This window comes from Delphinus delphis, chromosome 13 (assembly GCF_949987515.2).
Source record: "Delphinus delphis chromosome 13, mDelDel1.2, whole genome shotgun sequence".
In the NCBI taxonomy this organism is placed as follows: Eukaryota; Metazoa; Chordata; class Mammalia; order Artiodactyla; family Delphinidae; genus Delphinus; species Delphinus delphis.
In genome coordinates, this window is record NC_082695.1 from 77,588,083 (window position 1) to 77,600,842 (window position 12,760).

General features: G+C 38.7%; 1 protein-coding gene across 1 annotated transcript; it reads left to right on the forward strand.

Annotated features, from left to right (window-relative positions):
- Nucleotides 1-10,704: 10,704 nt before the first annotated feature.
- Nucleotides 10,705-12,548, forward strand: LOC132436337 (coiled-coil domain-containing protein 25). Its single transcript, XM_060029191.1, has one exon. It carries the CDS (start codon nt 10,769-10,771, stop codon nt 11,393-11,395), a length of 627 nt encoding a protein of 208 aa, XP_059885174.1. The 5' UTR covers nt 10,705-10,768; the 3' UTR covers nt 11,396-12,548.
- The last annotated feature ends 212 nt before the right edge of the window (nt 12,549-12,760 follow it).

Genomic DNA, 12,760 nt, shown 5'->3' on the forward strand with positions numbered 1-12,760 from the left:
CTTAAATTTTGTGTAGTGTACTTTCCTCATTAATGGGAGGTAGCTTCTGGGGATTTCTAAAATTGCATAAATACTTGAATGTTTCCAACAGTTTCTTTCCACATCTTTCCTTTGCGATTTACTTTCATTTCTTTCAATTCTCCATAACTTCTCTACATCACTAACAAATATCTGGAAGAAGTCAAAATAGAAGTCTTCAAGTCAATACTGCTAACTCTCATGAAAAATACAACTCTCTTCCATTTTACTAATAGAAGAGCCTCTCAGATCTTTACACATATATTGTTTTATCTCAGTTTATACACAAGTCTAACCGTCAAGATTATACAAGATCTCAGACTGTAGGCAATTAGGAGGAGCAAAGAAGAGGGGGAGACATACAGGATACTCACTGAGAATAGCAATGAATAGCTTACTGGCCAGAAGATAACCCTATGAAAAGCATATATAGGTACCCTAGAAATCATGGGGTTCAAGTCAGCTCCTATAGGAGTAAACCAACCTGAGGAGCAGTTGACTCCAGATTATCAGAGAGTTTGATACGCTCAATATTGTCTTCAAAAAAATCTGTAAAATATGAAATACAAATAAGTAATTATTTAATTTTACCTCTGTCTTAGAAATCACCTGAATGTAGAACCATATACCAATATTAAAAATAAAAATTATTAGTATATTGCAACAAGTGTTTATTTCATGATACAAGGTTTAGTTATTTGTAACAAGTATGACTAACTCTTTATTCATCATCCTAGGTATATGAGAAATTGTGTATGAGAATAGAAAAAGGGGCTTCAGAAGAATAATAATGAAAATAGGGGCCTAAAGTCTAACAAGCCTGTGTTCAAATCCTGGCTTTGTTACTAAACTCTCATGCATTTCAGTTGCTTTACCTAATATCATCTTTGCAGGCATTTAATGCTTATTCCCATCATTTAGAGTTACTTTGATCATTAAGTGATAATTACTAGAGGCTATTTGGGCTGCCCACTGAGTAATCTAGAGTAGGGGAATAATGGATAATGGATATAGCTTTTTCAGTTTATCTCTAACTCAGTAATACAGGCCTTCAGAAGTAAGCACTTAGAGCCAGTCTCCTAAAAATAAACTTACTTATTAGAGTGGTGTGAATAAATGTGGGACATTGAGAAACTAACTGTTCTTCCTCTAGTGCCCTCTACTTTTGAACCTATAGCAGGCAGCATAATCTCATGGTACTGGCACTGTCCACGATAGAGGTGGCTGAGGATAGGTGCAAACTGGGTGATTTCTCTTTGATAAGTGGCTTGAAAAATGCTTATTTCCCAAATTCAGTCACTTATCTCAGGAAAGAGTCAGGATGCACCACAAGCCATCATCCAAGCAGACAGTATGTGCACCAGGGCAGTCCCACATCATGACTAAGATCCAGTTCTCTTAGCTCTTTTCCACTAAGTGTGTAGGCTATACTTCGAAACAAACCACGGTTGTTCCATCACAAATGATGTCTCTGAGGAAGTGTCATTGAAAACCAAAGCATTTTCTCCATTCAGCTGCTTTACTTTGCTTAATGCAACAATATTAGAAACACCAGGAATTAAAACATTACTGCTATTAGTTGATTTTTAACAGTGCAAGGTTGTCAGTGTTCATTTCGTCTGTTTGTTTTTGTAACTCAGAGTTCTTGCCTTCTATAAACACTTTGTACTTGTTCTTGCTTTTTTTCATATATGTTAAAGTGTTAAAATAACGGATACTTTTCCAAATTTGCCAAAGTTCAGTTACAAATATTAGATCATTTCTGTTTGACTATTAATTAATACTGTCCTGGTTTCTTGCTGCATCCTCAAGATGGGCTACAGAATTTATTGTGAGTACAATTGGACCCATTACATAATTTTGCTTTTTATCTTAAAGGCCCAGTTTTAAAAATAGAATCAGAGAATTTCAGTCCCATATTAATGTATTGTTTTAAATCCTGGATGTGTTTACAGAATAGTTAACACTCACAAATAACTGTGTCAATAACTTTTGGTCAAACACTGCTGTCAAAGTGACAGTTTTTCATTTGCAAAGTTAAGATGTCCCATTCTTAAACAAACACCTTTATCTCAATACTGGGACAATGAGAACTGATAAATTCAATCATGCAGTATCCTGGTTGCTGAATATCAAAGTCAAAAAGCTAATTAAGTCATCTGAGGACACGTGTGTGAAAGCAAGGGGAAAACAGTCTCTAGGATAAGCACATAGCAAATTGCAGAAAACTTCCAGCTTCAGAGAAGTGCCAACATGCGCATTAAGATAAGTGCTGGGGCTTCCCTGGTGGCGCAGTGGTTGAGAGTCCGCCTGCCGATGCAGGGGACACGGGTTCGTGCCCCGGTCCGGGAAGATCCCACATGCTGCGGAGCGGCTGGGCCCGTGAGCCATGGCCGCTGAGCCTGCGCATCTGGAGCCTGTGCTCCGCAACGGGAGAGGCCACAACAGTGAGAGGCCCGCGTACCACAAAAAAAAAAAAAAAAGATAAGTGCTGTTAAAATATTAAGCATCAATTTGTACCAGCCTTGCGTTTCTTAAATCTATAGGGACACCACAGTGAAGGAAGGGCATGTATGGACCTCAGGAACAAGAGATTCTCAGTATTACTCTTTTCACTGTCAATTTTGATAATGCATATCATTGTAGAAAAGTCAGAATTAAAAAAAGAAAAAAGAAAGAAAAGACTATCTCTATACTTCTACAATCCAGAGATAGATATCCTTTGTTAACATTTTGGCAAACAGTGCTGCTTAAGTGCTTATTTTTCATATATCCATTTATATTTTAAAATTTGACATCTTTAGGAATATTTAAATACATCATAATCTTTTACTTTATATTACTCTGTCTTTGCAAACATCATTAAATCTTTTTTTTAATTTCTTGAAAACTGTAATTTTACTATATTTGGGTATTTAATTTGGTCCACTGGTTTGCTATTACAAACTTGAGAATCCCTGTGCACACATTTATACACATAGTATTTCTAGAATTAGAATTAATGGGTCAAAGAATATTTCAGGTTTTTAGCACATATTGACTTTTTCTCTTGATAGCTTGTGTGCATTTATGTTTCTGCTGGACAGAAATGCTTTACCACTTATTTACCTTCACTGGGTCTTATTAACATTTCTCTCAGACTTTTTTTTAAATCTTAGAGTTGCATTTTATGATTCTTATTTTTTTAAAACTTGTTAAGATGTGGTTTTGGCCCAGTATGTGGTCTATCTTAGCGAATGTTCCAAAATACGAATACCGGTCGCACTCCCATCAGCATTGTACAAGAGTGTTGTTTCATATCCTCACCAACTGTAGGTTTTAGTTTAACTTGTTCTGGTGTATGTGTAAAGGAATATTACTGTCGTCTTAATTTGTATGCCTGCCTTAGGTTGAGTTTCTTTTTGAAAGCAGAACCTAAAAAAATAACTTATGTGCAGGATGCAATTCAAGTAAGAAAGAATGAAGGATCTTTGGGAGTGATTGAAAAATGAAAACCCGGTGTAAGTGTGTGTTACAAAATCACCTTTGTGGGAAGCTAGGGCTTGTCCAGGACCTTCTGAAGAGTGTACAGAATACCACTCAGTATTGTCTGCTCAAGGATCAACTAGGAGGACAATTATTTATTGACTCTAGTCCTCCTTTGGTAGAGGGTTACCCCAGCCTCTTTGTACTTCTGTACTTGCTCAGCAGGCTTTTATTAGCATTCTTGATATTGGAGAAGCCCTGGAGCAGATAGAAATACATGACACACTCTTAAGGCAAGATGCTGTCTGAGCAAGGCTGAAAGATATGGATGAAATTAGTGTTAAATTAGAAGAGATATAGGCAGGAGCACAATGGCCTCTATTGCAATTTCAGTGATAACTAATGGAGTAAAGCAAGTGTTGTGTTTATTGACCATTTGGACTTGCCTTCTAAAAAATGATACATGAAGCTTCTTGCATGTTGTTTTATGATATTTCTGTGTAGTTTACTTTTAATTTGTAGAAATATTTTATAAATTGCAGTTATAAGTGCTTTATCACTTACATGTATTGTAAATATTTCACCTTGCCTTTCTACTTTCTTAACATGAGTTTTCTGAACAGAAGATCCTGTTTTAATGTAGTCCAATCTATCAAGCTTTGTATTTGTAGTTAGTTATTTTCATGTCCCACTTAAGGAATCTTTTCCTGTCAAAAATTTATGGAAGTATATTATTAATAGAAGGCTTTTTCTTGTCTTTCATGATTAGCTCTACAATCCTCCTGTATTGATTTTTGTGTATGATATATTACATCATAGATTAATACATATATTACATATATTACATATGTAATACATATATATATATATATTCTGCTCAAACTCCTCTTTTCTCCTTCTACAGGGATCTCTTCTCTATCCCTATCCCCATATAAGTGGAAACCTTGAAATTAGTAACTTTCTTACAAGACCCAGATTTCCTTGCCACAATTGTTTGGATCAGTTACAGAGGCTTTTTCTAAATTATCGATTGTTTTTCTGGTAGTGGATGCTGTAAAATGAAAAGATTGGGTTCTACCAGTGGCTGTGTTTTCCTTTGTGTTTAAGAGGTAATGAGTAGACGGGCTTCCCTGGTGGTGCAGATGGTTAAGAATCTACCTGCCAAGGCAGGGTACATGGGTTCAAGCACTGGTCTGGGAAGATCCCACATGCCGCGGAGCAACTAAGCCTGTGTGCCACAACTACTGAGCCTGCGCCCTAGAGCCCATGAGACACAACTACTGAGCCCGCGTGCTGCTGCCACTGAAGCCCACGCGCCTAGAGCCCGTGCTCTGCAGCAAGAGAAGCCACCGCATTGAGAAGCCCACGCACCACAATGAAGGGTAGCCCCCGCTGGGCGCAACTAAAGAAAGCCCACGTGCAGCAATGAAGACCCAATGCGACCAAAAATAAATAAATAAATATTTAAAAAATCTATCCTTAAAAAAAAAAAAGAGATAATGAGGAGAGAATTGAGGGGGTGGTGGAAGAAGGGAGAGAAAGAGAGAACTGAAAATCTTCTAGTCCTTAGTTTCTCATACTTCCAAGGCAACCATCCTGCCTTTCTTCACATTTCATTTCTCAGTTTGGTTAATCAGGGAATCCCCCTTTGCACCTAAGCTGCAGTTAGATTTCTGTCACTTAGAAGACCAAAATTTCTGTGTTTATTTTTTACAGACTAGATTACTAGAAGTACTAGAAGTAAACACACTGCTCATAGCACATTCACATTTAAACTTTATAAGCCAATGTCCTTCCAGAGTGGCTTTCATAATCTGATTTCAATCGTGTTGAGTAAACTTTTTCCCTCATACTACCTACTTTTTTTTTTTTGAATTTTAGAATTGTATTTATTTTTTATACAGCAGGTTCTAATTAGTTATCCATTTTATACATATTAATGTATACATGTCAATCCCAATTTCCCAATTCATCACACCACCACCACCCCCGCTGCCACTTAACCCCCTTGGTGTCCGTACATTTGTTCTCTACAGCTGTATCTCTATTTCTGCCCTGCAAACCAGTTCATCTGTACCATTTTTCTAGGTTTCACATATATGTGTTAATATACGATATTAGTTTTTCTCTTTCTGACTTACTTGGCTCTGTATGACAGTCTCTAGATCCATCCATGTCTCTACAAATGACCCAATTTCGTTCCTTTTTATGACTGAGTAATATTCCATTGTATATATATGTACCACATCTTCTTTATCCATTCATCTGTCAATGGGCATTTAGGTTGCTTCCATGACCTGGCTATTGTAAATAGTGCTACAATGAACATTGGGGTGCATGTGTATTTTTGAATTATGGTTTTCTCTGGGTACATGCCCAATAGTGGGATTGCTGGGTCATATGGTAATTCTATTTTTGGTTTTTTAAGGAATCTCCATACTGTTCTCCATGGTAGCTGTATCAATTTACATTCCCACCAACAGTGCAAGAGGGTTCCCTTTTCTCCACACCCTCTCCAGCATTTTGTTGTTTCTAGATTTTCTGATGATGCCCATTATAACTGGTGTGAGGTGATACCTCACTGTGGTTTTGATTTGTATTTCTCTAATAATTAGTGATGTTGAGCAGCTTTTCATGTGTTTCTTGGCCATCTGTAAGTCTTCCTTGGAGAAATGTCTATTTAGGTCTTCTGCCCATTTCTGGATTGGGTTGTTTGTTTTTTTAATATTGAGCTGCATGAGCTGTTTATATATTTTGGAGATTAATCCTTTGTCCGTGATTCATTTGCAAATATTTTCTCCTATTCTGAGGGTTGTCTTTTTGTCTTGTTTATGGTTTCCTTTGCTGTGCAAAAGCTTTTAAGTTTCATTAGGTCCCATTTGTTTATTTTTGTTTTTATTTCCATTACTCTAGGAGGTGGATCAAAAAAGATCTTGCTGTGATTTATGTCAAAGAGTGTTCTCCCTATGATTTCCTCTAAGAGTTTTATAGTGTCTGGTCTTACATTTAGGTCTCTAATCCATTTTGAGTTTATTTTTGTGCATGGTGTTAGGGAGTGTTCTAATTTCATTCTTTTACATGTAGCTGTCCAGTTTTCCCAGCACCACTTATTGAAAAGACTGTCTTTTCTCCATTGTATATCCTTGCCTCCTTTGTTATACATTAGTTGACCATATGTGCGTGTGTTTATCTCTGGGCTTTCTATCCTCTTCCATTGATCTATATTTCTGTTTTTCTGCCAGTACCATATTGCCTTGATTACTGTAGCTTTGTAGTATAGTCTGAAGTCAGGGAGTCTGATTCCTCCAGCTCTGTTTTTTTCCCTCACGACTGCGTTGGCTATTCAGGGTTGTTCCCTTGTATGTTATTTGTCATTTTTCCCTTGTTGCTTTCAGTAATTTTTCTTTATCTTTAATTTTTGTCAATTTGATTACTGTGTGTCTCAGTGTGTTTCTCCTTGGGTTTATCCTGCCTGGGACTCTCTGCACTTCCTGGACTTGGGTGGCTATTTCCTTTCCCATGTTAGGGAAGTTTTCGACTCTAATTTCTTCAGATATTTTCTCGGGTCGTTGCCCTCTCTCTTCTCCTTCTGGGACCCCTATAATGTGTATGTTTTTGCATTTAATGTTGTCCCAGAGGTCTCTTAGGCTGTCTTCATTTCTTTTCATTCTTTTTTCTTTATTCTCTTCCACGGCAGTGAATTCCACCTTTCTGTCTTTCAGGTCACTTTTCCATTCTTCTGCCTCGGTTATTATGCTATTGATTCCTTCTAGTGTATTTTTCATTTCAGTTATTGTATTGTTCATCTCTGTTTGTTTGTTCTTTAATTCTTCTAGGTGTTTGTTCTTTAATTCTTCTAGGTCTTTGTTAAATATTTCATGCATCTGCTCGATCTTTGCCTCCATCCTTTTTCTGAGGTCCTCGATCATCTTCACTATCATTATTCTGAATTCTTTTTCTGGAAAGTTTCCTATCTCCACTTCATTTAGTTGTTTTTCTGGGGTTTTATCTTGTTCCTTCATCTGGTACATTGCCCTCTGCCTTTTCATCTTGTCTATCTTTCTGTGAATGTGTTTTTTGTTCCACAGGCTGCAGGTTGTAGTTCTTCTTTCTGCTGTCTGCCCTCTGGTGGATGAAGCTGTCTAAGAGGCTTGTGCAAGTTTCCTCATGGAAGGGACTGGTGGTGGGTAGAGCTGGGTGTTGCTTTGGTGGGCAGAGCTCAGTAAAACTTTAATCCACTTGTCTGCTGATGGGTGGGGCTGGGTTCCCTCCCTGTTGGTTGTTTGGCCTGAGGCGACCCAACCCCTGAAAATTCCTGGCTCTTTGGTGGGGGCTAATGGAGGACTCTGGGAGGGCTCAGGCCAAGGAGTACTTCCCAGAACTTCTGCTGCCAGTGTCCTTGTCCTCACATTGAACGACAGCCACTCCCTGCCTCTGCAGGAGACCCTCCAACGCTAGCAGGTAGGTCTGGTTCAGTCTCCTGTGGGGTCACTGCTCCTTCCCCTGGGTCCTGATGTACAGACTACTTTGTGTGTGCCCTCCAACAGTGGAGTCTCTGTTTCCTCCAGTCCTGTCGGAGTCCTGCAGTCAAATCTCACTAGCCTTCAAAGTCTGATTCTCTGGGAATTCCTCCTCCCATTGCCGGACCCCCAGGTTGGGAAGCCTGACGTGGGGCTCAGAACCTTCACTCCAGTGGGTGGACTTCTGTGGTATAAGTGTTCTCCAGTTTGTGAGTCACCCACCCAGCCATTATGGGATTTGATTTTATTGTGATTGGGCCCCTTCTACCATCTCATTGTGGCTTCTCCTTTGTCTTTGGGTGTGGGGTATCTTTTTTGGTGACTTCCAGTGTCTTCCTGTCAATGATGGTTCAGCAGTTTGTTGTGATTCCGGTGCTCGCACAAAAGGGAGTGCCTCATACCATTTTCAAGCATACATATTATTAGCTTTTTTCTCTTATTTTTTCTAAAACTATTAGTCCCCCTAATCTCTGTGATTATTGCAACTTTAGCCATTGGTTCAATAAAGGTAGGAAGAAGCAGATGAGTCTTAGAGAAAAAGACAAACCAGTGCTCAGAATTCAAGAATTGCAAGATTAAGGAAGGTCTTTTTGTTCCACAATTGTTTTAATTTTCTTTTCTGACTTAAACACTGGAGTTTGAACGTCTTGGGCCTAAAAATGAATAGAGGAGAATGATTAGAACTGGCTGGGGTTGACTAATATAACTGTGTTGGTATTTAGTGCCCCTGGCAGCATAACTGGAGAAGTACAGGGGCCATTGTACTCCCTTATGGTTACTAAAGCACAGCTACTTTTTAAAAGTTTAAGTACTACTTAATAGATTTTGAAATTTTATGATATTTATTTCATATAGAGATTTTAAAATAACTCCTGTCTCCCAGCTGATATATCTTCTCTCTGCTCAAGACCATAATTTTGGGAGAACCTAATGTATGTTTTACATGTCTAATTTAATAAACAAACAGATTTCAGAGGAATGGTTGGCCTCATGATAGGCCCTGCTAACAAAAACTTCTACAACAACAGCAAGCATTAATTGAATACCTACGTGTTTAAATGGACCACACAATTTACATTTGATAATTATAGTACTTTTTACAATAGCACTAGGAAGTAAGTACTGTTAATTTATTCCCCTTTTACAAAATTCTTTTTTTTTTTTTTTCAGAATTCTAGACTAACTCCATAGAGATAGGTATTAACTTTTGAACAACAGATAAGGAATCAGAGGAAGTTGTATTCTTGTTTGAGGATGGAAGAATGAAGTTGTAAGTGCCCGAATGAGATATAAGGATGCCAACTCTCTTATGACCCTGGAAATGTCATAGGAGGTAGGAACACTAAGGATAAAATATCTTAGGATAGAGAATGGGTCTGGGCAAGTGTCTTAGTGCAGAGGAGAGATATCTGATAAATGAGGTAGAAAAGGAAAATTATTTCTCAAGAGTGTGATATTCAGTGGTAGGTAATCCTGAGTTGAGAACTGTAGGTCTTCTAATTAGTTGAGAATTTTTGCACAAGTTGGTTTTCTTTGCTCCTAAATTGACTCATCTTTAAAATGAAGAAGGTAAAACATACTGATTTAACTTAATGGGAGAAAACATAAAAATATACACATATAAGTTAGTCATTTATAAATACAAAGCAATGTGGAGCTAACAAAATTATGTTCAGTCGTTAATTAGAAGATGTTTCCTGATTTGGTATTCTGGAGCTATGGATAATTAACAATTTCTGACAAGTGGTTCATCTAAACAGTATGATTCAATGGCTGTTAATTGAATTATGTCTACATATTTGTTACTTCCTTTTGTTTGTCTGTATCAATTTAAGTTCACAATAATAGATACTTTACATTAAAACTGCTTACCACCCTATGTCTGCTGGTTAAAAGTTTAAGTCAGGTTGAATGCAATTCAATTAATGTTTTTTATCTGGCTGCTGTTTGTTTGCTTGTAGACATTTTTGCTAATGTTTATAATGAAATTGGATACTGCCCATAGGTTTTAGGTATGGTGATAGCAGTCAGAACGCCTGCGCCCCCAGGTTCATTTCTCTCAATTAATGATATCTCACCGAGGCATACACTTGGGGGTATGGCAAAAAATTAGAGTGATACAAAAACAAAAACAAAACAAAAAAGGATGCAGCTTCCAGCTTCCGACAAACAGTATTTCATACATACCCTGCCTTTGTTTTGGAAATCTGAGAGGGAGTGCAGAAGTATGAGAGTTTGTCTTTGAGATCTGAAGACTCAGGATGGTTTGTTATGGAGTGGGAGATGTTCTACACAGTTTTTAAGATTCTCCAAAACTCTGGAATCAGGTGGGGGGGCAGTTTATCAGCTTTTTATCATTTATCAAGAGTGAAACAATCACTATGTACATTTTTTATCCCACTTGAAATATTGAGTCAGTGTCAGTAGAGGAAAGAACCCAGAAATGACTTGGTCTTTTTATTTCTTCAGAATGAATCTTTGGGTATGCACAATAAATTGTTTCATAGCATAATTCACTGGGGGCCCTTGAGTTTCAGTTTGTATTAATATTCATAACTTTTTGTGGCAGCCATAGGCCATGAGTCTTAGGCTTGACATGATGAGTCTACAGGGAGAAGGATGCAGTTTGTGTTACAGATGCCCTTAAGAGAGTTCCCAGCTGTGTACTCTGCTTTGAAAATGGATGCAGGCGCTTCCGGTATCTTGATCTTCCAGGGCTGAGTGCCGCTGCTCGGCGCTGGAGTCGGCGTGCCGTCGCCGGGATCATGGTGTTCTACTTCACTAGCAGCAGCGTTAACTCATCTGCTTACACTATTTACATGGGAAAGGATAAATATGAAAATGAAGATCTGATAAAGTATGGCTGGCCTGAAGATATTTGGTTTCATGTGGACAAACTCTCTTCGGCTCATGTATACCTTCGATTACATAAGGGGGAGAAAATAGAAGACATTCCAAAGGAAGTACTGATGGACTGTGCCCATCTTGTGAAGGCCAATAGCATTCAAGGCTGCAAGATGAACAATGTCAATGTGGTTTATACCCCGTGGTCTAACCTGAAGAAAACGGCCGACATGGATGTGGGACAGATAGGCTTTCACAGGCAGAAGGACGTGAAAATTGTGACAGTAGAGAAGAAAGTGAATGAGATCCTGAACCGATTGGAAAAGACCAAAATGGAGCGGTTCCCAGACCTAGAGGCAGAGAAAGAATGCAGAGACCGCGAAGAGAGGAATGAGAAGAAAGCCCAGATTCAGGAAATGAAAAGGAAAGAAAAGGAAGAGATGAAAAAGAAGAGGGAGATGGACGAACTTAGGAGCTATTCATCACTAATGAAAGTTGAGAATATGTCTTCAAATCAGGACGGCAATGATTCAGATGAATTCATGTGAATGGAGAAAAGGACCTTTTAAAGATGTGAATTTAGGGACAGTTGCAGAAGTTTTGATTTCATCTGTGTTCTGAGTCATAAACAACAACCAACCAAAATAATATTCTACAAATATTACCAACTTCGGAGTTAAAAAAAATTGTTCCCTTTTCTGCTTTCAGAAAAGGAGCATACACACACACACACACACACACACACACACACACACACACACACACGTACACAATATAGTTGGACTTGAAGACAGCATATAACTTTAGGAAGGTGAAAATATTTTTGCCAGAGCATGTCCTGGTACCTCATGAAGGTTGGCTGCCCTTGTTCTTGGAATGTTCCCCTCACCCCCGATTTCCTGATTAGAAAAAAAAAAAGCATGGGTTTTGAAGGTGATAGTGATGTTTTCAGAAGGTTGCTGGCTTCAATGGTCACGTCCCATTGTGCCCTGTGAGTCTGTTAGCAGAGCTGCCCTCAGCTCGTCCAAGCTTCCACGTGCTACATCCTTCCTTTTCCCATTGAGAGCCTCCATCCAGGTACCATCAGGCTTAAATAAATAGTTGGTGTTAATCAAGGTTGGGCCTTTTGGCGATTTTTACCTGAGCACCGAGTAACCCCAGCTGCGTATATTAAACTTCAGGCTCCAGAGGCATTTCTCAGCAGTGAGGGGAGAAATAGGAAGGGATGCTCTGTGGATCATTTTGAAGATGTAGGTTACCTGATTTTTGTCTTGGGATGTAGCATAAAGCACAAGTCTACTTGGCAGTTATGGTTTTAGAAAGAATTAAGCATTTCACTAGCCAGCCAAGTAGTTTATTTACCTTGAAATAATATTTATTTTGAGTTAGAACCCCAGAGTGCAGATTTCTCAATTGTAGACTCAGTAACTTAATATGTAGCCGTCCTACCCATCTGCACCACCTGCCCTCCAGGATGATTCTGAATAGAAGATACATTTTTATTACAGCCTGCAAGGCAACCCGTGTGGCAAGAGATAGAACAAGACAATGAAAGGGGAAGGCACAAAGCCTGCAGGTCAGAAGGCATGCAGACGCACATTCTAACCACACGCAGAGTCTGCAGCTGTATTCTAACCCAGCAAAAATACCTCCTCCAGCAGATATTCCACCTGTAACAGCACTTTGGAGTGGCGGGTAAAACCACAAGACTTCAGGGTTTCTGTTTATCCCAAGCTGGTGTATGGGGTTGAACTGGAAGATTTCCTGAGACATAACTCGGCCAAATTGTGAGAAGGGGTGTGGGAGATGACTCCAGAAATTTGTGATTGTGTGTGTATATATGTCCAGTCATATTCAGCCTGGAGTTCTATGAGTTGGAAATGTAATAATAAAGACTCGTTTTTTTATTTGGG